Consider the following 25376-nt stretch of genomic DNA (forward strand, 5'->3'; position numbering starts at 1 on the left):
GAAAAATTATAGTTTATCCACATAGGAGGTTTGATAAAACCAACAATAATCAAAATAAAACCGAAACTATTAAAATGTTAATTACACAGTTTTATTAATTCTGTGTCAGGAATAATAATCGGTTTACGTGGCCGTTTAATTTTTTTATTCTATTGATTTTGTTATTTTTTTTATTTTTCTTTTCTAATTAATAATTTAATCACACGATTCACACGAAAAGTTCAGTTACTCGTATATCTACTTTCTCAATAGTTGTTTAAAAAATTACAATTAAAATTTCATAAGAATATAGGAAACATTTCAAATTTAAAAGTCGTTTCAAATCTTTGTAGGCAATCAAGGCCAAAACCAATTAAATTTTAACTCAGTTGCTAGTAATAGGAGTAAACTAAAATATCTTTATTACTAAAACAAAGCTTTACATCCAAAAACAGAACTTAAAAAAATCTATGTACTTATGTCTTAAAATTAAGGAAATAATCTTGTACATAATTCACTTAAATAAGATAGTAAATGGGAAATTAGGTTACCTAACCCTTCCCTTCATCATTAATCGATTTACCAATAATTTAGTGTACCCAATTAGGTATAAGTAACTTTATATTATAATTCTTTATGTAACTAAATTGAATTCCAAACTAACATCTAATTAAAATGGTCTATAGATAATAGATAATAATCTATATTAGATAATAATAATAAAAATGAAACTACATGTAGCTTCTAACGGATGTTTTTTTTTAAATTTGGCGTCAAAGGTACTCATAAAAGTTACATTGTCAACGAATCATTGTATTGAAATTGAAATTATCAATCTGACATTTGACACCTCGCTAGGCGTATTAAAAATTGTGGTCCGTTCACAACACACTCATATCACTAATTTAAATAAACGAACACCCGTTATATTGCTTGAAATTCAATTATACTTGGAGTGGGCAAATAGAACACATTTAATAACATGTTTTGACTTGTATTCTCTCGCGGTTCGAGAAAAATATACAGGGGGTGGTCTAAAAGTCTGGAAATGATTTTATTTTGGCGAAACTATCTATTTTTTTTTCAAATAAATTTATAGGTGTTACAATTCTTGTAACAAACTCGTTGTCTAAAAAAAAATGTGGTAGGTTTCCATTTAAAAAACAAGTTACTATGTTTATCTCGTAAGTATAAACAATTAATTAATATTCAAAAATTTTTTTAAATAGCATTTTTATAGCCATTGCACACCTATAAATTTATTTGCCAAAAAATTTGATAGTTTCGCCAGAATAACATCGTTTCCAGGCTTTTGGACCACCCCTGTATATAGCAGGTCCACAACCCCTACAATTTTAATTATCATGGAGGTGTCTCCAAGGAAGTGCGTGGAAAATATCACATTGATCATTCCAACGGTTGTAATTCCCCGAATCATTATAAATGTATGTTTTTGTGAGTGGAAACATGGTATTTTTACGCAGAACACTGTTCATCATCATTGCTGCACGAGTTACATCGGACTTACATTAAGATTGCTTCTTCGTTTGTCGGATTTCGAAACTGTTATTTGATCCAGAAAGGGATATGGAAATGACAAGACGAGAAGTGGAAAAACGATTAGTTTCAATGGTGTTATTGCGATTGCGATGTAGTATATCGAGGTGGATGTTTATCTTGCAGTCGTCGTTCTTAAAGTTGGCACAAAAAGATGTCGCTTAGGAGTCAAAGTGGACACCAGAGTGAAGAACTACTTTTTCCTCAATAGCAGTCGTTTACCGACTCGACTTGGATATAATATTACATAATGATTTCTTCGAAGTAGATATTGTTTTCTCAATGTTTGCATTGCCATAAGGAGTGACAATCAAACAAATGTAGTGAAAAATACCGAAAGTGCATCAGCATTCGGCCTAATCTAAATTGCATTTTCCCAGAAACCTCACCGACTCAATGAACAAAGAAACGGTTTAATTACATTGAAACGCAAACTGTCGCTTGAATCATTGTAAAAAGGAAAAGGAAAAAACCGGCGGTCTCAACAATCAAACGATGAACCGTAAAACCACTATAATTTCCTAACGAGAATATTTACAAAAGTCGGACTTATTTGAGGAGACATGCATAGCGACAACCTTTACGACCTCTCACTACAAACTCAAACAATTAGGAAATGAAAAGCTAACAAAACTCTTATGATACATGTATGAGGCGTTCCCACAGCCCTTGACAACGCAACAAATTTTGGAATACTGCCATTTACGGAGAGATCAAATAAAGACGTATTTTTTTGTCCAGACGTATTATTGCAGGTATTATTATTAGATTGTGATTGGTGAATGTAAACAAAACACAGCTTCAGGATCATAAAACTCTAGCTTGGCACGTTAACTGATGATTTAACACGTAGTAAGATTTAAATAGAATTATTAGAAGAGAGAGAAAACATACCAGAGTGAATCGTCATAAATTTCTTCTAAATTACTAGTCACTGGATAAACATCCAAAAATTTCTCATTGTGGTTAGTTTATAAACGTTACTAACAAAGTCAGTTTTGAGGAAAATCGTTAGTTTTTAGCTGGTTTTGAATTTTTACTAAAATTTTTGACACTTTATCAATTGAGAAAGGTTTTAAAAAAACGTAGTTTCTAAATACAGGATGATTCAAAAGTGTCGGGCTATCTCTTGGGCGCTGGTAATGGACATTTAACTGAGTTAAATGTTCCCATGACAAAAATTGTTTCAGCCTTTTTTCATAGGTTAAATTTTGGGTTAAGTTTTTGGTCGTTGAAATCATGTATTCGTGAATTTAGTTAATGGAAACGGCAGATCTTGTGTTTTATGGTGTACATAATACAGGGTGTTTCAATGAAAACGAGCCACCCCGAATATCTCAGAAACTATAAAGACTTTGCAAAAACGCCGAAACAGGTCGATTTTGTTTCCGAGGGGGACATTTTTTGACGTAATTTTTAAAGCACCCTCAATAACCGCTTAACACCCACGCACCCCAACTTTAAAAATTTAAATGGCACTTGTGGCACTTCAAATGAAAGCTATTTTAGCAAGGTTTTCAAAACTTTTTACCAAAATTGAGTCAGACCATCCATTCATGAGATACAGGGTATTCTATTATAATACGAACCATCTTAGAAAGAAATTGCAAAAAAATACCCGAAACAGGTTAATTTTGTTTTTAAAAGGGACATTTTTTGACTCAATTTTAAAAGCACTTTCACTAACCTTTTAACCTCTATGCCACTTAACTCTAAAATGTCAAATAGCACCAACCACTAGTGATACAAAAAATGAAAACACTTTTAAAATACTCTTTAAAAGCTTTTTTTCCAAAATGAAATGATTTTTATACATTCATACTATACTGCTATTTTTTAGAATTATAAGAAACGTCATTACCCCCTGTCCTTTAGTCCGATTATTTTGACAATAAAATAAAGAAATAAAAATAAATTTGTTACAGCTTCAATAATACTTATAACAACATTAGTATGTTTCTTGTAATTTATTTTAATAGTTTTTATTAGAAGTAATTACTAATAAGAAACATTATTTTTTGCGAATATCTTATGAATAGATAATCCCATTCAACTTTAGAAAAGAACATTTTAAAAACACTTTTATTTGATCCGTCGCAAGTGAGTCGGTGTCATTTGAAATTTCAAAATTAAAGTAGGAAAAGTTAAAGGGGGTGCTTTTAAAATTGTGTCAAAAAAGTCTTTTTTAAAAACAAAATTAACCTGTTTTTTGCAAATTCTTTCTGGCTCATTTTTGCAAATTCTTTCTGGATCATTTTTATTAGAACACCCTGGTATCTCTTGAATAGATGGTTTGATTCAATTTTGGTAAAAGATTTTGAAAAGCTTGTTAAAACAGCTTTCATTTGATGTGCCACAAGTAGGGTAGTGCTTTTTCAATATTTAAAGTTGGGGTGTGTGGGGGTTAAGGGGTTACGTAGGATGCTTTAAAAATTACGTCAAAAAATGTCCTCAGAAACAAAATCGACCTGTTTCGGCGTTTTTGCAAAGTCTTTTTAGTTTTTTGAGATATTCGGAGTGGCTCGTTTTCATTGGAACATCCCTTTATTTAACAAACTAGCAAATTCAATAATAAATTAAATCCGACAACATTGGAAACGAAAGAGCTGAGATGCCTACATGATAATACACTGGCGGACACGAACTAAAAAACGGGCCTTAGGCAACTTAACCTCACTTTCAGCTTTTGTAACTTTTATCCTGATACCTAGAGAAAAAAATAACAACAAATCAAAATAATTTATTGAATTTATATAACAACACATATTCCTGGCATTATTGTTTTGGAAAATCGACGCCAAAAAAACTTTCAAATTTTAGTTTCAAACGTCAATCATAATGACAATAAATCGTGGCTTAGATTGACATTTTTTGAACTGATAAAAATTTGATGTCCAAAATTCCGTGTCCGCCACTGTATGAAAATTGACAGTTGGTTTTTCTCAAAAAAAGGCTGAATTCATTTTTATGCTTAGTCTTCTATGACCATTCGAGAATTGGTCCGATACTTATATAAAATTTTATCAGTTGTTGCCTAGGTCTTTGCTTTTTTGTTATAGAGAGAATCATCTTACATTGCCATCGATCTCCTTAAAAATTCGCTTAATTTATATTTTGTGAAAATGATAAATTAATACTACATACATACAATGGAGGTGGAAAATATTTCATTACTCTCAGATATAAGGGCCCAAGGGGTAATGACATTTCCACCGAGGTTTGTATACTATTTTATTCACAATCACATTTCGTTATAATAATAATAAAATATTTGTTTTTCTGTGCAAGTTGACGTAGGTACTAACTTATAATAGCTATGCAAACATATTGCGTTTTTGACATTTGATGGGCTAATAATCTTGGTAATTTTACATTAATTACTTCCGGACCGATGGATGTAATGACAAATTTCCCGACCTCCAAAATATTAAGAATCGGTTTATAAAAAAATATTGTTTTGCATTATTTTACAGTCCATTTATAATTCTATTTAAGTTTTGTTTTTATTTTTTTACATTAGTATGATTCAAAAATAGCTACTACAAGAAAATTTTTCATCGTAGTACCTTGTAATCAAACTGACAAAAGTTGTGATAAAACAAAAAGATATGAAAGAACTTGCTTTTATTAAATCTCGATAGAGCTACTTTTTCTGCATTTTTTGTTTTTTAACCGGCTAGTAATAAAGTGCTAAGTAAATAATACTGATTTGTTAAGTAAAATGTTCTAAATGCTAGGTAAAAAATCTAATAGAAATGCTAAGTATTAAAATAAGATTTGCTATGTGTAAAAAAAGTAGAACAAATAAATAAACTCTCATAACTCATTTTTTACTCAAAATCACTCACTGAACAATCTATATCTACATAATGTATGGCGCAAGAATATAATTTATTATTCTATTACTGAACATTTTAGTATATTAAGCATCAAGAACGGTGAGGACATTTTACCGATCGAAGACAATTATTGTCTGACATTTTTTGCGCGATTGATTTTTGTTAAAGTGTTTTGCCGTTCTAGAACATTTTTGAATGCGTACCGACTTAGCAACAATAAACAAAATATATTTACTGTCTTGGAAACAGACGTAGTATACAATTGAATAGTCTAATCGCGCAACAATTATTTTACTGAGCAATTGCAATCATTTCATCACCCTGTTTTTTATTGTGTTAGTGAGCATCTGTTTAACTGCATTTCTGCTCTACAAACATTCTATATTTTTACTGAGAAAAAATTAATTCACGTTTAAGTATGTTTAAGTATACAAGTACCATACATTCAATTTGACTAATTTTTTTTCGTTCTGTTTTGTGTAAACCTCTTTCTATAGTAAAGCTTTATTATTTTTATCAAGCGTTTCTAGCGTTTAGTATTTTTACTTAGCAAATGTACTTAGCATTTAGTTTAATTACTAAAGCATTTAATTTGTTCCCTTTTCAATACATAGTAAAAATTATTTTGTTTGCGAATTCACAAAAGCAGTTTAGTTAGAAAGTTTGCTAAGGTTACCATTAGAAAGTAAAGTTTTACGTAACTTACAAAGCTACCTACTAATCACCAGTTGTTCATTAGATAAATCACGATAATTTAATTCAATGTGGGCAGTTTTATTTTATCATGATCTCAATTGACATGCCATGCGAAAACTATGTACGTGTTTTTTAGTAAACCTGTAAGAAATATTGATGAGGATTTATCACTTATAGTCTTAATTTATATTCAAGACTGTTTGCATAGATAAAACTAAAACAAATAGTGTTGCTCTTAAATTAGATAAATAAATTCGATCCATTCAGGACCGGAACCATTAAAATTTTCTGGTTTAAGAGGGGACTAAAATTTCGCTGCGGTTAAAAAACAATCTAGTCATATTTTCAAGAAGCAAAATTTCAATCCATTCCACTTAATTGCTCTTGTCTTTCGTTGTTATAATCGTTTTCATATTAATGTGCATCGAAGTAGTCGTTGAAAGGGATCATTTTAAGGTGGCAACCATGCGAAAATTCAAACAATCCCAACCTCAATCTTCCCTAAAAATTATTTTCTCAAATAAGTATGTGTACCCCAGTTTTTGAGGTAGCAAAAAATAATTAAAATTAACATCGTAATTAACATAGGGTGGCAAACAACGATTTTTGTCATTATTGATGTGATTATTTTTGTTCTCAATGACATTATTGACATTTTTTGTGTGAATCGGCCTTTAAATTAAATATGCATTTAAGACTTCTACAACCTACTTGATGCACATTAATATGAAAAAGAGTATAGGTATGTGTACCTACTTATTTATGATTTTTCTTGTTCTCTTTTAGGTATAAAGACGGCAAACCGTATCCATGGCCTTTAATGGTATCACAGTTAATCCTCTACCCTGAGAGTGCCAATCAAACGGTATACACACAGTCCGTTACGGAAGCCGACGCTGGAAATTACACCTGTTTATTGAGGAACGATTCCGTAGTTCACTCTCACACAATCCAACTCAAAGTCTTCGGTAAGTAAAAAACTTGGGGGGTAAAGTGTCACTTTTACCGGATGTGTGTAGGAAATGTGTGTGTGTGTGTGTGCGACACGCGAGGTTATTGTCTCGCAGTTTTATTGCATGTTTAATAAACGGTCTATGATTGTAATTTTATGCTGTTGTAATATTGTTAGTTTGGGTGGAATGTAACGGATTGTTATTACAAATATTGAAATTAATGTGTCGTTGCACCTGCCAAGCTAACTGATTTGAATTAGCAAGACGTGAATTAATTACTCTATGAATGAATAAATAAACAGAATGTTACTTTATGCAACAGTCCAGAAGTTAAAATGTTTTCTATTATTTTCAGAAGAGAGTCTAATTAAACTCGAATAAAATTACTTTATTGTTTCTTAAAATTCATTATTAAAGTGACTTGCCTTTCAAAACTTGGTAATTTCTATAACAAGATTAAGAACTGGAAGTTTTAATAAGTTGAAAATAATATTCTTCGTAACCTTTAAACGACTGGATACTTATTTGTTGGAGAATCTAACGTAATTAAGAATAAATTAATTAACGATGACTAATAAGGTGCCTCCAGTGATTGATAAATGCGTCTATTAATTAAAATAAATGCTGATTTTTTTATTTTTAGAAAGTTATTTTTGTGTTTTTTTTTCGCTTTCCTGTTTGACAATTTCTATTAATAAAGATCATGTATTAATTTAGTAAAAAAAGAGAATTTTACCAGATGAATAGAAAATATGGTACCAAACGTTTTTTGCTTAAATTATTTGTTTTTTGAAAAGATTTATTGATGAACTATAAAGTACTATAAATATATGACGTTTCTCAAGTAAAAGTTTTCAAAATATTTTATTTTTGAATTCTGCAAATTATTTATTAATTTTAATGACAACTTATTATACAGTGTGACTTCGGATAGGTGAAACGACTCCTGTAAAATTTTCATGTTTTGGGGTTCAGTTTGACATAATTTTCGTTTAGAAAAATCAAGTAGGTATGCTTTTTTCAACTTTCAAAAAAAACTGTTTTTTAGAGTAAGAGTGCATTTTATGTGGCAAATACGACGAAAAATTATTTAAAAAAGTTGTTTAGAATCAACATCTAGGCCCCTATACCAAATTTCAAAATCATCGGCCAGCAACGATTTTAATTTTTTATTGCTTATTAGTAACAAATACATTAGAAGTTATTTAGTAGTAATAATCTAAGTGTGATTTTTTTTTATTTATAATAAAACAACTGTTAAAAATAAAATTCTTTGATTTGTGAAACAAACATGAAAAAGATGAAAAATCATAGTTGGTCGATGATTTTGAAATTTGGTATAGGGGCTTAGATTTTGATTGTGAACAACTTTTCCTTATAACTTTTCTTCGTATTTGCCACTTAAAAGACACTTTAGTCTAAAGTAAAATAAGTCTTTGAAAATTTTCAAGGCATACGTGATTTTTTAAAATTAAAATTATATTGGAAATTAGTCTTTAACCAAGCAGGGCTGAACCCCAGAAAATGGAAATTTTAATCAAATTTTTTTAATTCTTTACAAGAGTCGTTCCACCTATCCGGGGACACACTGTGGATATACAGGTGTCCCAGAACTCGTGAACCAGAGAAAAATGTCAAGTAAGATAATATACCAGGAACACGAAAATAATATTTAAAAAGTTTCTGAAAATTTCAAAATTATGTGAGTTTATATTTTGCACTTAGACTCTATTTAGGTATGTATTTCTGTTGGAAAAATAATTTTACATGTTTTTTGCTCCAGGCTATTAGAAGAGGAAACAAAGAAACTGTACCCTGAATTGTAATTATGTTAAAAACGTTGTTTGTGTCTTTTATTGACAAAGTTTTTGTCCTTTTCTGAATAATTATGAAAAAACATATAGAAAATTATCGGTAACATTAAATAGATATAAAAAAATGTCAAATGTCAAAAAAATATTGACAGCTAGAATTGTTTGATCATTTTTTCGTGTTCCTGATATCATATCTTATTTGGCATTTTTCTTTGCTCTGCGAGTTCTGGGACATCCGGTATAAAACCTTTTTTTATCATAAAAAAATTCATTTTCTTATTTTGAAAAAAATCCTAAATTCTAACAAATAAAATTTTATTTTCAAAACACGATCACACAACACAACAAATGCTAGGTTCCATACTTTTTGTTAATCTTGTTTTTATAAAACTTGAAGAGATGTTTTAATTTTCACCGTTTATGTAATTGTAATTAGGTACATAATTTTAAAATAGATGTTCGAACAATAAGATTACATTAAACATTTTCTGAATAAAAGAGTAAAGTTTGTTTCTATTTAATGATGTGATGACTCTTATTATACAGACTAGACAAAACTTTTTTAATAGCCCTAATTAGCGTATCCTTGTCAAATTTGTATGAATGGGTGAGTTTTTTATCCATTCATTTTCGTCATCCGTTCATTAATTTGAGTGTAAAAAACGCAAGAATAGTGACACAACCACTGTGATGTCCGCGTTCGTTTTAAATTACAACCATATTTCCCATGATATTATATGCAACGGCCGTGTAATTTTGCACGCCTGTCGATTTTGAATGTCTCATGTGTAAAGAGTTCTAGGAACGCTCAGCTAGTGTTTCGGATCCGTCACACTCTGTGTATAAGAGCATTGTTATGATACCTGCATTGATGTTTAGCTACATACATTTTTGCGCAAAATTGCCAATTACTAACGCGAGCTTTGTCGTTGGCAAACAGCCAAATACATTGTCTAAATAAAGCTTTCTCCCGAAACCTAAGTACTGGAATTTCGCTAATGGAAAAAATGTAAAATTAAGGAAGTTGCAGGAGAGCTATAAAAATAGCTCCTCATAGCTACATGTTGGCATTTTCTTTTGCAATGTTTCAAAACAATTCCGAGTTTGTTTTAATCTTTTGCAAGCCATCATCCTCATTTTTGTGCAATTTTATTGCATTTTTTTATTAGCAACTAGATATAATAAATACAGGCCGATTCAGATAACATAATGAGCCTGACGATCTGGCGATGCAACCCAAAAAACAAATTTCATTTACGCCTTTGATCTAATAGCCCAGTCAAATTAGACAAAAATAGGGCGATCGGTGGAAAAAAATCCTAGAGTTGGAATTTTTTCAACGCTTTTTTTATTCAAAAGTCCCCGAAGGTGGGGGGCGAACTCACGGAGAAGGAGGGGGCTAAAGTTGTCTTTTTTTGTTTTTTTTTGCTTATATCTGGGATTAAAGCCAACAAAATACTACAAAAATGGTCTCTTGCATTTTTGTTGTAGGACTAACTGTACGCTGACAACTATAGCTACTACATTGAAAACCGCATTACAGTCTTGTGACTCCCCCTTCCTTTAATGAAGTATTGGACCCAGTAAATTCAATTTACTGTCAGTTTTTTTTAATTACAAGACTACGTATAATTCTGTTTTAAATGCAGATAAAGCACATTTAAATGATGTTTTTTTTTCTGCCCTATAACTCGCTTAAGTAGAGTTTCCTACAAAGCGGTGCCCTAATATTACGGCCGTAATATGACGGTGAATGACGTCACAAAAACGGTGGCGATCACATTTTGCATTAAGTTATTAAAAAATGTTACGTTGGTGTTGACCGTCTTTTAGGAAACCATCTCAGTTCAAAAATATGGCACCGTTTTTTTGTGACGTCATTCACCGTCATATTACGGCACCGCTTTGTAGGAAACCCTAGCTTTACGGTTAGTCCTACAACAAAAACGCAAATGACCATTTTTGTAGGAAATTTTGTAAGCTTTAATTTTGATAAGAAGATAAAAACCTATAGGAGTAATAATTTCCGAGATATAAGCAAAAAACCAAAAAAAGACACCTTTAACACCCCCTCCTCCTCGAGCTCGCCCCCCACCTTCGGGGACTTTTGATATATGTATACCCAAGTGTAAAGAAACCGTTTAAAAAAGATGCCAACTCTCTAGGATTTTTTCCATAGATTTGTCTAATTTGACTGGGCTATAATTTAAATTAGGATTTGCAAGTTGAATACAATTTATCATCTTATTATGTCACTCTGGCATCAACGCAGAGAACGATCATTAGTGCCATTCAGTTCTCGCGGAATGATAGAGAAAGTCTTTTCGGTGGAAACCCAATACAAAATGTATGAAAGAATGAAACATTAAAGGTAGGCAAACAGTTTTTTTTTTATAAATCATAAATTGTTTGTCAAAGCACTATCAGAGCAATTGTAATTACAATTAAATCAAGTCGTAAATGAAATTTGTTTTTTGGGTTGCATCGCCAGAACGTCGGGCTCATTATCTTATCTGAATCACCCTGTATTTCATCTGCTCATGCGATTAAAATACCAGATAAAATCAATAGATAATTGAAATTGATTGAAATAAATCATCATTTCTGGAGAAAAACTATGATTCAGTTTTTTCAGGAACGGTGAACAAACCCTAATGGAACACCCCCTAATATGATTTACCAGCGTAATTCTCAGAAATAGCCCATTTCCGTAATCAAATTCACAGAATTTACAAGTAATTAGAATATACAAAGTGTATGAAAAACCATTGTTATAAGCCCAATTGTTAAAAACAGGTGACCTGGAACCGGCACAACTAACATTGTTTAAATGGAACGACGGTTATTGTCTTTGCTGTTTAATCACAAATCCACTCACTTGTGGTGAGTCTTGGTGACTGAAATTTTTGAAACAAAGTCTGCAGAAAACTTTGCATATTGTATAAATGACTGGCTTCACAGTAGCTAGGTGATATTTTTAGCTTGAAAGAAAACGTGGATGTATTTCCATACGCCTTTGTTCAATTCCAACTCCATTCACCCACTTTCCTTCGCGACCGTTTCTGGTTGGCGGTTATTTTTCTCGTTGGGCAGTCATGAATGGCTGTTTCCTTTGCATGTGTTCTTGAACATAAGAAATAAGATAATTACGGTAAAGGCACATCGACAGAATGATATGATTGATATGTGTGGTGCGGTGCGCACCCAGTCCAGGTGGTCGCGCAGCGGGGGCGAAGCTTTCGCGGAATGAGCACGCGACTCCGCTGGCAGGTGCCTACAAATTACGTTTCATGTTTTGCGTTTTTTGCAAGAAATGCAACAATTTTCACATGCAAATCATATTAGAGGAGGTTGTACGTTCAGACCACACGTAGTTTTCCTTTTTTTTTAATTCAATTTTTCGATTCGATTTGGATTCATCGACCGAAACTCAGCCTCCAGGGGAGGCGAGCAATTCAGACAAGTTTCGTGTAAAAACTCCAACGCTTTCTATTGATTTCATATTGTGCTGAGCTCGCCTGTCAGGCGCAGATTGATTAATTTGTCGACAAAAGCGACAAAATTTAACAGATTTCGCCAATAAAGTCATTGCTGTCTAACACTAAAATCCTTCTTTAGATGAAAGAGGGTATACTAAAAAAGATCAAAAGTAAGTGACTATTGATGCATTTATTCAGAATCCAACTTTGAAATCTCTTGGTTTCTATTAGATTTACTGTTTCCTATAATCATGTTTTTTAAGTATCATACGAGTGATACAAAAATTTCTGACGGAAAGTGCCTAGACTAAGAAACACAAAAAAAAACATAATTATAGTCAACTAACATACTTACGGTATAAACAACAACTGCATAAATTTTCTCCTTGTAACCTTTTTTCATCATACCAAGTGAACAGAAAATATGGAACCAAACATGTAAACCATTTATTTATTTTTTAAATTAATTGTTAAATGATGGAGACCGGATTTTAGGAGTTTAAAATAAGTATCCTAAAAAAGAACAGTAAAAAGATAAAATAGGACATTACAATAGGAAAATAGGTCATACAATAATAGAGAATAAGAGTATACAGGGTGTTTCACAACTCGCGTCCCATCAGAGAAAAATGCCATATAAGGTAAGATCCCAGTAACATAAAAAAGATGTTAAAAAAATTTATCTACAGGCTGTTCAAAAAATCACGCACTTTCTTGAAAGGGAGTAATTGGGTAGTCCCCTAGAGTACTGAAAAAATGTTTAAAAAATTCTACCTGTCAAAAAATTTTGATATTTATTTTTTGATATCTGACATTTTTTTAAGTCTATTTAATGAGACTGATAATCTTGTATATGTTTTTTTTATAATTATTTACTAAAGGTACAAACATTTTGTCAATAAAAGCCACAAATAACATTAAACAGAATTACAATTTAGGATACCGCTTCTTTGTTTCTTCTAATAGCCTGTAGCAAAAAATTTGGAAAATTATTTTTCCAACAGAAATAAATAGTCATAGTGCAAAATTTAAACTCTCATAACTTCCGAATTTTTAGAGATAGATTTTTTTAAACATTTTTCTTGTTGTCTAGGGCACCGCCCGATGACACAGTGTCACGGAAGTGCGCGATTTTTTGAACACCCTGTATAAAAATTTCGAAGTTATGGGTGTTTAAATTTTGCACTTTGAATCTAGTTATTTCTGTTGGAAAAATAATTTTTCAAGTTTTTTTGCTACAGACTATTACAAGAGGAAACAAGGAAACTATATCCTAAATTGTAACTCTATTGAATGTTATTTGTGGCTTTTGTTGGGAAAATTTTTGTACCTTTACTAAATAATCATAAAAAAAACTTATACAAGATCATCAGTATCATTAAATAGACATAAAAAAATGTCAAATGTCAAAAAATAAATGTTAAATTTTTTTGACAAAGTATTTTTTAAATATTGTTTTCAAGTTCCTGGTATCTTATCTTGCTTGAAATTTTACTCTGGGGCGCGAGTTCTGCAGTTCTGAAACACCCTGTATTATTTAGCGAGTGTGAAAGTTGGCCATTTCCACGAAGATGAAACTTGCAATAAAAGCCGAAGGCGATTGGAGTAATTCATCTGAATGGAAATGGCCATTTCTCACGAGTTTAAATCTATACTTTTTCTAATTTTAAATAATTTTTATCTTTAATTTTTACTTTAATTTTTTCCACAGTTGAAGATTGAATAACTTGTTCAAGTGAAAATATATGAGAAAAGTACAAATTCTTTAATATGATCAGAAAACTGTTTTTTATTTTCATATATCGAGCGATCAAGATAATGTGTAATCGAGTCATCCTTGAACGTGAGAACGTATGTCTGTAAAATGTCAAGTAAAATGACAAGTCGAAAGGTAAAATGGCATGATCAAAAAGGTGATTATTATAATAACTAAATTTATAATTTATCTTCAAAAAAAAACGGTCGTACTCGTCTTATTATACGTCGACGACTAATTCCAGCCCGTTTTGCTGTTTTACCTTTTCGACTTATCATTTTATTTGACGTTTCACGTGCAGTTAGTTCAAAAACAGACATACGTTCGCGGATGCAAAGATGACTCAATTACAAATTATCTCAATCGCTCAATAAAAAGTAATAATATACAGGTTATTCCAGAAGTGGTTGATCAGATAAAAATGCCAAATAAGATAAAATACCACGAATATGAAACATTTATTTTTTAACATTTAACTTTTTTATCTATTTATTGTTACCGATGATGTTATATAATTATGTTTTCTCATAATTATTCAGCAAAGGTACAAAAATGTTGGAAATTAAAGCCACAAATAACGTTAAACAAAGTTACAATACAGGATACGCAGCTTCTTTGTTTCTTTTTTTAATAGTCTGCAGTAAAAAAATCGTAAAATTATTTTTCTGACGGAAACAAATAAGGCCAAAGTGCCCCATAATTTCGAATTTTTTTTTTAACTTTTCTCTATCTTCCTGGTATCTTATCTTACTTGGCATTTTTTTCTGAACTGCGACATTTGGAACTCCTGGATGTTTCATAAAGAATGAAATATATCTTTAAAAAAATTACGATTTTTCTTATTATATGGGTGAAATAATTATTACAAAAAGCATTTTGCGTTGCACAAAATAAATTACAAAATATCACATTCTTATTTCTACGGCTTAGGACTTTTCTGTGGCCACGCTAGCAATTAAATTATAATTTTACATAAAAGGTAAATTTTAATTAAATATTGATAAAAACTTGATTTGGTTTTTGTCCAGCCTACGAAAGTATATTACTTTCGTGGCTTGCACTGAAAAGGAAGAAGGAAAAAATATGGAGTGACAGAAAAACAATAGCAAAGTCCCAAAATAAAGCTTAAAAAATAATTAAATAAATTTAAAAAATGTGAAAATCATGGGTTTAGGACAAAAAAAGGTTTTATTTGTCGTTTTAGGAAAATACTGGCGTTTTGGATTTTCGGACGTAAAAATTTTTGTATACAAAGTATTCTATCTGAAATGTTGAAAATTATGGGTCCATTGCGTTATTTTCTTTTTTTAAATGGTTTGACTTCGAGTTCTTCTAACAAGTATACTAAAAGAAGTCTGACTGATCTGTAGAAGTGGCAGATATGTCTGGAACCTGAAAAAACTGAAGAAATAAAAGGAATATTGTTCTTATTATTTTGGTAATCCTGAAAATTTGCAAATTTATTGTAAATTTCTAATCTACTTTGGTGAATAAAAAAAATTCATAACGGAAAAAATAAGAGTTCAACTTATTTAATTTGTGTTTCTATGAATTCACCGGAAGTTTTTTTATCAGAGGGACCATTTCTTAATTAACTTTACTAACTAAACATTAAACAATCCTATTGATATTTTATTAGTGGGAAAAATAGTTCAAGATTGGCTTCTGAAATACTACAATTTATTCAATATTGTATGTACAGCCTGGATTATAAAAAACGCTTTAAGCCAAAATTATATTACTTGTAAAGGTGTTACAATACTTTTTTGATCAAAGTTGAACAGTTTTTTGTTATTAGTCGTTTGCTTGTCATAGATAAACTTAATAAAAATGTTCTATTCCTTCTACAGCCTAAAAGCAAACGTTTGTGATAAATAATAGTTGGTGAGCTTGATGAAAGACAATTTAATGAGGAATCTAAAAATATGAAATACATATGATGTTCCATTTAAAAAACTGAAATTGATGTCACTTCCGATGAAACAGGAAGCAGTGTTGATTGAGCATCTATCCCAAACAATAGATGACAAAAATTGTTCAACATTGTTCTAAGAATTATTGTAATGTTATGGCTTGAGGCATTTTTCATAATCCATCCTGTATAACGTATTAAAAACAGTTTTTCATTCATTAAATAATATCTGTTGTCATTTTAGAGTCTTTATAAAGTCTAAAGTATATAAGGTGTGTCCAAAATTCGCACTCCAGAGAAAAATGTCAAGTAAGATAGGTTACCACGAACATGGAAATAATGTTTATTCACAATCACTAATGGAATATGCCGATTACTAACCTTTTTAAGGTTGGGAAACGTGTCATTATTTCTCATGAAGAGTAATAAATGTTACTCCTTTTGGGTGGTAATATGCAGGACTGCCAACGTTAAAATTACGAAAATACCGGGAATTTTTTCTTTCAAATTGTCAAGTTACGCATAATATTTTGCTTAATTAGTATTCAATTGCTTTTGTAGCAGTTTCTCTTACTTCTGGGGGAGTGCACTGCACCAGTTCGACAATTTTAAATCAGATTCACACATTATTTCAATATTTACTTTGACATTTCTGAAATGTCAAAAATCAAATGCCATTTGGATGGCCTACCACGCTTGCTTGGACCTTAAATTTGTTACAGTTTTATTTTACTCAATTTTTTTATTGAAAATAATGTGATTGTGAATAAAATAGCATACAAACCTCGGTGGTAATGGCATTACCCCTTGTGCTGGCGCCTCTCGATCGTATACATAAGCACTCGGGATAATGCCATATTTACCACCTCGCTTGTAATGTACTATTAAAAAATTCTCAGTCAAAAAATTTTGTTATTTATTTTTTGACATTTGACATTTTTATATCTATTTAATGATACTGATTATCTTGTATGTGTTTTTTTTTTATATAATTATTTGGTAGAGGTACAAAAATTTTGCCAATAAAAGCCACAATTAACATTAAACAGAGATTCAATTTAGGCTACAGCTTCTTTGTTTCCTCTTCAATAGCCTGTATCAAAAAAACTTGGAAAATTATTTTTCTAACAGAAATAAATGGAGTCAAAGTGCAAAATTTAGACTCTCATAACTTGCTTCAAGTTTTTATATTAATTTGGGGTTGCATTGAAAAGAGTTGACTGAAAACTGCATAGGTAGATTTAAAAAAATATATTAAGATACTCAAACAGGTGGCATTAGTTTTGAAACGAGAGCATTGAATTAATAATTATTATCATTTACTATTTATCATGGAAACTAAATATGTGTGTTATTCTCATACAAAACATAAAAATAGCCTTGCTATTGTTTTACAAAACTGTAAAAAGCAATAGTGACATTGATATAATTTTTTCTATCTCTCTATCTAATTTATAAATAATAGTTAAACATTCATATAATGAGGAAAAAGTCTATAAATCATAAATCCACAAAGTATTATAAAATCAAGGAAAATAATCTTACCTAATACCTACTTCACTAATTATTTACTCCTATAAAAAGAACCCTCTCTCTTTGTTAATTAAAATGTTTTTTATTTCTCGCTGTTTAATACAAATCCTTTGAATTTTAAATTCATTTTGCAGATTTTTTATTAAACATGTAGTACTCACGTTTTAATTAGGAAATAGAAACTTTGAGGTGAACTTGCGAATTTTAACGCAAGTTTTCATGCATTTTTACGATTTTTAAAGTGGTTTTAATGAGAGCCTAAGAAGGGCACACTGAGGCAGATTACCCTTAATTGAAAAAGCGCTTCAAAGAGACTGCCGCACTTATTAAAGATAAACATGGTATTAACGTGTCATCACATTGAGCGTTCCAAGAAACACTCGAGCAAATTTGAATGAAAAATATAGATATGCCAACTACATATTCCACGCACGAAAAGCTCAACCGATAAAATTGTCTCTGTTCTGTGAAAAATATCTTGCATATTAACCGATTTAACTGCAATTTCAAATTGTTACAGAAAAAATTCCCGACGATCCGAAAATCACGTACGTTTCAAAGGACCATCAAGTCCCGTTGGGACAACAACTCCGGCTTTTCTGCGAGGCTTTTGCTGGTGAGTTATGTGTTTGATTAATCTCGGAATTGCTATTCTAGTTTATCAATTGACGAAATTCCATGGAATTGCAATTTTCCACGGTTTACTTTCCGTAATTAGCTTGCGAGTGAAAAATACAGTTAACAAAACGTATTCATATAGCATCTCGGAAATGCCGGTCACAATGAAGTCTTTGCAGGCAGTGATTAATGTGTATAATCCAGGAAAAAATTCATACAAATAAATTTTTACACTGCTTACATTTTCTAAAGAGTCTCATTCCATTTAATCGAACATTTCCTTTGTTACTATTGATGAGAGACGGTTGATTGAATTTTTTCAGGACGAGTGGATCTACCAGATGCACACAATGAAGTTGTGTGGCGCAAGTTGGGCTATAATGGAACGCTTGATGATGAGCCTCGAGTTAGACAGGAAAAAATTTCCAGGTAATTTATCCCTTTATGTTTTCAGAATATTGATATACTGAAAGATAACCCGTTAGAACGGTTCTGCATATCCTGTTAATTACGAGAAGGAAATTAATTAATCGCTTTCGGAGAATATCGATTCTAAGTAGTGATAATTATATTTCGCACCTCATTATTTCTCACAAGAGTTGCTTATTTGATAGGCTGCTCAAATGGGAAATGAAAAATAAATAGATCTTAGAACGACCAGAACGGTAACTTGTAGAAAGATAGACCGGCTACAAGTTTAGAAACATTTATTTTAGACTAATAAAAGTAGCATTGCAAGCAAATGCTGAAATTTGAATTCTATGAAAACAGCTCTTTAGTTCATAGTCTAGTCAGTAGGGGCCAAAAAAGGCCTTTGCCCTACAAAAGGAGGGGTAGTAGTAATTTTTTAATATGTTGTTAAGATCCCTTGACAAAAAATCTAAGTTTTCGACCTTTAGGGAGGACCGCTCGAGCCGCCATCTTGCATGAAAGGTACTAAAAATCGATTTTTCCAAATTCTACGACAAAAGTGTTCAGATATAAGTTAAAGAAGACAAAATTCCTCACATTTTCTGTATAAACATTTTTTTTGTAAGTCTAATGTGTAACGAGTTACAGCGACGGAAAGATGAACATTTTTCCCAGAAAAATAGCAAACCTCCCCATTTTCGACGGTGAATTTCGTAAGAACAAATTACACTTGTTTTTAATAAAACCTCCCCATTTTCGACGGTGAATTTCGTAAGAACAAATTACACTTGTTTTTAATCTTTTTATACAGCGATATGTATTTCAAATTACACTGATTTTTCTTGTTACATATAGGTTATTCATAAATATGAGCAATATTTGAACCTCAAAAATGACCTAATAAACGGTGTTAATTTAAATAATAACTCGTATCCTATCTCTACTGATAAGAATTTTACAGCCCTCGGAACGAGGGTATGGAAATTTGTTGTTTTTTTTTTTTGTAATAACTCCGGAAGCATTTGACGAAATATACAGAGTGGTCCAGAAGTCTGGAAACGCTTATTATTTCCTGGCGAAACTATCAATTTTCTTGGCAAAAAAATTATAGGTGTACAATGGCTATAAAATTACTATTCCAAAATAAATTGAATATCAATTAATTGTTTATAATTACGAGATAAACATACTAACAATTTTTTTAATGGAAATCTACCACAATTTCTTTCTAGACAACGAGCTTGTTACAAGAATTGTTGCTGTGCAATTTTTTTTGTAAAATTAACACTTTTTGTTAATGTTGATACAAAAAATGTGAGAAATTTTGTCTTCTTTAACTTTTATCTGAACACTTTTGCGGTAGAATCAACCGCTGCGGAGTTATTTTGGAAAAACCTATTTTTTGTACCTTTCATCAAAGATGACGGCTCGAGCGGTCCTCCCCTAAGGTCGAAAACTTGGATTTTTTGTCAAGGCACTTTAACAACATATTAAAAAATTATTACTACCCCACCTTTTGTAGAGCAAAACTCCCTACTGACTGGACTATCAGATGTGCTAACTATTTTTAAAGTGAAGCTTTAAATTTACTTTGATTCTGAAATGAAAATTTCAATGAAGCATAGATAACGAGAATTTTTTTAATCATAGACGACTACCTCATATCAAATACCATAACTTTCAACGTCAGATGGTTATCGTAACATTGAAACAACCAGACGCTGTCGGTTCTTTTCATGCTTATAAAAGTGTAATTCCATCGTTTGTATGTTTAAATAATTATCCTTCATTTATTGACGGATAGACACTGCATATTTTAACGTTAAAAATTTAATGTATATTTTCGCATGTTTCGGAAACTTAAGATGCATGTAGTTTCCCAAGCACATTTAATTAACGACTACATGTAGGTATCTATTATGTATAATGCATACCGATGATATAATTATGTCTTCATTGTTAGGAGGAAAGCGTATTTTGTGCATACTCTTGGAATTTTTTTGCGGAAAAATTGCAACTAAATTTTAATGGATCCAATGCTCTAAAACAAAGACCAATTTTCTTGTTAAAATACGTAAAAACTCGTATAAAATGTATTTTCCATGGTCAAATGCATTGTCATTCCAAAATAGGTATTATGCTAATTCCATTTTCTAATAAAACGCGTAAACGACAGTCTTTTACTTAAGCTGCTACGTGATGTGCAACAGGTGTATTTCTATTCTACGTTTATTAGTATATTGTTGTATATTTAACTCTTACGTGGTATTTTATACATTTTTTCCCAATTAACCACAAAGTACTATTCCTCTGATTAAGAAAACGGAGTTTTTTTTATTGTTTTCCATTTTCTTTTTAATGGAAACGCATTATTGCTACACTAAATAATATTCTAATAATAATTCTCTATACAGGGTGTTTTATAAAAACACAAAAAAGAAAAAATGCCAAGCAAAATAAGATACCAGGAACATGAAAAAAATGTTTAAAAAAATATTAATAGGAATTTAAAAATTATGGAGGTTTAGATTTTGCACTTTGACTATTTATTTCTGTTCAAAAAATAATTTTGCAAGTTTTTTTGCTACAGGCTATTATTATAAGAGGAAAAAGGAAGCTGTGTCCTAAATTGTAACTCTGTTTATTAATGTTATTTGTGGCATTTATTGGCAAAGTTTTTGTACTTTTTACTGAATAATTATGAAAAAATATATCTTGATATAAAAAAATTTAAACATTTTTTAATGTTTCTGGTATCTTAAGTTATTTGGCATTTTTCTTTTTTTTTGTGTTTCTATAAAACACCCTGTATCTATGAAAATAATAAATCTTCATTATTTTTAAAATTTTTGGGTTTCATATAAATGTTTCTTTTGTCTAGTTTTGTTTGCATCATTTGTAATGTGTAATTTCTCTAATTTTTTTTTAAATTTCAGTTCTTTTATCTTTAAAGGGAAAAATCAAAAAGAGGGGAAACGTTTTTTTTTTAATTACCAGAACTAAACTTTGACTAAACAAATGATCATCGTCATTATTGCTCAAGAATTTGTTTTTAATGCTTATAAAAAAAATAATATTATGGATGAGTAACTATTAGAATTGTTCTTTGTTCGTACCACCTGAGTGAAATATAAGAATAAAATTCTTGACACAAACACATACAAAACTGCCAGTCTTGAAGAAGTGTTAATTACAACATATAAACAACAATATCGATAATCGTGTGTAAATTTAAAATAATTGCAGTTATGACTTGATAAACAGGAATTGAACCAACAGTTTGCAGTAGACAAAGTAATAAAATAATTGAACGAGCACAAATTTGGTACGACACTGGCAGCTGTGTTTACGTTACATGGTTTGAAAGAATAAGTAATGTTACACTAAATGGACGTCATTATACTAAAAATACAAATGATTACCCTACTTCCGCTCTCAAATAACTTTTGATATTTTAAACATTGTTACAACCACATCAAAGATTAAAAACTAAACTGCTAAAGCAATTAATTTTTCATACAAGGTTTTAGGACTACTGGGTTTGAAAGAAGGTATTTATTTATTGTAGGTGGTAATTTTTTTTTGCACAGTTGCTTTTTGTTTTTTTCATTCTATTATCTATTTGTACAATTTATTTATTTTCCAAGTATTTTTGGCCACTTCATATATCTACAGAGTGATTCAAAAGTGTCAGCCCAACTCTCGAATGCTGATAGAAGATTGTGATTGATTCACCCTATATAAAAGAAACTAAATTACTATACAATTATACACTGATACAGGAAGTTCCAAGAACATCGTACAAACTGAACTATTTCATTAATAATTTATAATTAATATAATAATAATTCGTAATGCGTTAAAAAGTGTCAATAAAGAAATCAAAGAAAAATGCTCGGCAGGGAAAAATTGTATACCTAGTGTTGTACATAGAAAAAAAGCGTTCTAACGAACTAAACGAAAAATTCTTTTTATATTTACGTAAAGAATCAGATTTGTTTTTTTAAATTTTATCAACCTATAATTTTTATTAGTTTTCAAATTTATGTTTAACTACAGTCAGTAAGGAAATCAAAATGTATGGAACTAAGCATTTTTTTCTTAAACTATCTACTTTTTGAAAAAACTGATGAATGATATAAATATGTACTATAAAGATGTAATCGTTTGTCGAGGATAAATTTTTTGGATCTTTCTTCCTTAACAATTTTTTTAAATGACAATCTTCTATGAACTTTTTTATCAAGACTGAGCTAAGAATACCAAACAAGTAACTAAACTGAATTCACTTTTTATCGAAAAAATTCATAGTAGGTTAATAGAAAAAATATAAAATTGCATTACTCATAAACAAAATTTCGTTTTCCAACCACAAGCACATTTTTATAGCACTTTATCTTTCACCGAATTTTTTCTTTTCTTAAAGGTCCATGATGTATAGTTTAAATAGTTTTGTTCACCCTGTGGGTATGTGAAGTGACTGTTACTTTTCGTGAATTATTCGCTCAAAGTTGGAAGATTGAAAACAAATCGTTCAGAAATCACCTCAGATTAAAATTGCGACAGACGGTAATTATAAGTTCATTATTTACAGGTGTCTGTCAGCGAGTAATTTATGTCCCATTAAATATGATAATATGGTAGTCGTCAGATATTTCTACAGCTATACTGTTTGTTGACCGCTTGATTTATATCGTTGAAACTTATTTAAAAATGAGTTAAATGAATCTCCTGTATAATTGATGACGTCTTTTAAAATTATCATACACTTGATTTACTTCTCCAAAAATTTAGTCTGCGACTAATTATCCGAACACAATAAAAACGATATCTCCGTGTGAGGCGCACATTGGCCCCATCACGGGTCTTAATGAGAATTTATCTGAAAAACTCGTAAAAACTGCCATTACAAGAACAGCCTCATTAGTTATAACTTCACATGCTGTTGTAAAAAATGATTCGGGATTTTTGTTGTCACGCGAGCATTGTTTTAATAACAGGGTAAGAAACCAACGCAACGTCCGTCAACTGTTGCTCTTTCCATTTTCGTTACCTGTCTTTTAATTCGACTGATTTTAAACAAATTACTGCGATGAAAAGAGAATTTTTTCTTGGGTTTGATAGATAACCGAGCTCGTAAACGCCGTCCATTTTACGAGCTTGTAATTCAACTCGTCATAATTACTCTTGAAACCATAATATCAAATACAAAAGGATAAGATAGAGACAATGCACGACATCATTGAAAGGAGAGGCAAGTGACTTTCTCACGGAGACGTTTTACAACCGGTCTACCAGTGTTTTATTTCCTCTGTCGTGTTTTTGCCACCGACAAGCCGCCATTATTGGCCTCATACCGGGATCATTACCAATTACAAGTGATTAGCGGGTTTTTTCTACAAGATCGGTACGAACACAGGTGCTTTACCACTCGAGGAAAATGTCGAAGTTTACTCAAAATTCAATGTCTGAAACTAAAGATGCTTGTTCTTCTACCTTTTAACGAGAGTACGGAGACAAATAATAAGGGTGTTCCGTTTTTATTGTTACAAATTTAAACAGGTGATGAATATTCAATTCTAAGACAAAAGTTTCCAATAAACATGTATCGAAAAATGCTTAGTAAGGGAGCTACACCCCCCGAAAAGGGGCTAATAGGTTTTCGCTAATATTTCAGAAACCATTTAAGATAAAATTACAAAATTTGATACAGATGATAATCTTTATACACCTAAACGAATTCAAACATCAAATGTCGACATTTCTAATCAGGGGCGTCCGAAACTGGTGGGGTTTAGTGTAAAAAAATACCCTATCTATTTTGGCTCTAGTTTCTTTAGTTATGCATTGACCAAAATGGTGGTCACTTTGAACAACTCTTTTAGATTTAGGCAAATTCATTTAATTAATGTTATTATTGTTACTGTAATGTAATGTTAGTTGAGGGTTGATTAAAAAATATGAATTTCTTGCTTTTATTATTATGCAAATTCTGATTAATTTGAATATTGTATTGGTGTGTAACATAAATTTTAAATTAATTTTATTCAAAAACAAAAAGAAGTTTGAATTCGTTTAGGTGTATAAAGATTATCATCTGTACCAAATTTTGTAATTTTATCTTAAATGGTTTCTGAAATATTAGCAAAAACCTATTAGCCCCCTTTCTGGGGGTGTAGCTCCCTTACCAAGCGTTTTTCGATACATGTTTATAGGAAACTCTTGTCTTAGAATTAAATGTTCTATCACCTGTTTAAATTTGTAACAATAAAAACGGAACATCCTGTATATTAAGATCGTCCAGAAATTAGTGGAAGAACAGTTATCAATCGCAGTTTTCAAGAGTAGTATTCGGGGTTATTTTTACCAAGTGTAAAAAAATTAAATAATAGAAGAAAGTCCTGTTTACTACTAGAAATTCTTGAAGAAACGAAGCCTGAGTATTATAATTTAAATTTTCATTTCAAATGTGTGTTGTTTAAATTGCTTTTTGTGTCTTTCTTATTTCAAAAGTTTGAGCTTTGATGATTAGGAAAAAACTTTTATCGCAGATTGATAATTAGATTTTTTAGAGGTTTTTTTTCCTAAAAGATGGACAGAAAACAATTCAAAAGAACATAATATACAGGCTGATTTTTAAAAAGAGGCAAGTGCTGTAGAATTTTTATTTATTGCCCGATTAAACAAATTAAAAAGCTACATTAAGTGGCTTTTAATATAGTATAAACTTACAGTTTTAGAATATTTCTAAATGTCATAAAATATTTTGGGCTGTATTCAACTTTCTAATTTTATTAGATTTTAAATTTAAGTTAGAATCCATATTTTT

At 30.7% G+C, this 25376-nt stretch overlaps 1 protein-coding gene across 1 annotated transcript in view; it reads left to right on the forward strand.

Annotated features, from left to right (window-relative positions):
• The window catches only part of LOC123012583 (X-linked interleukin-1 receptor accessory protein-like 2), a 44983-nt gene that overhangs the window by 16436 nt on the left and 3171 nt on the right, over positions 1 to 25376 (forward strand). The window contains exons 2-4 of the mRNA XM_044410602.1: positions 6858 to 7039; positions 18039 to 18134; positions 18460 to 18565. Coding sequence (XP_044266537.1) covers positions 6858 to 7039; positions 18039 to 18134; positions 18460 to 18565 — 384 coding nt within the window. The remainder of the gene's footprint in view (positions 1 to 6857; positions 7040 to 18038; positions 18135 to 18459; positions 18566 to 25376) is intronic.

This window comes from Tribolium madens, unplaced genomic scaffold (genome assembly GCF_015345945.1).
Source record: "Tribolium madens isolate multiple individuals breed KSU strain unplaced genomic scaffold, Tmad_KSU_1.1 Scaffold_96;HRSCAF=242;Tcas5.2_LG5, whole genome shotgun sequence".
Lineage (NCBI taxonomy): Eukaryota > Metazoa > Arthropoda > Insecta > Coleoptera > Tenebrionidae > Tribolium > Tribolium madens.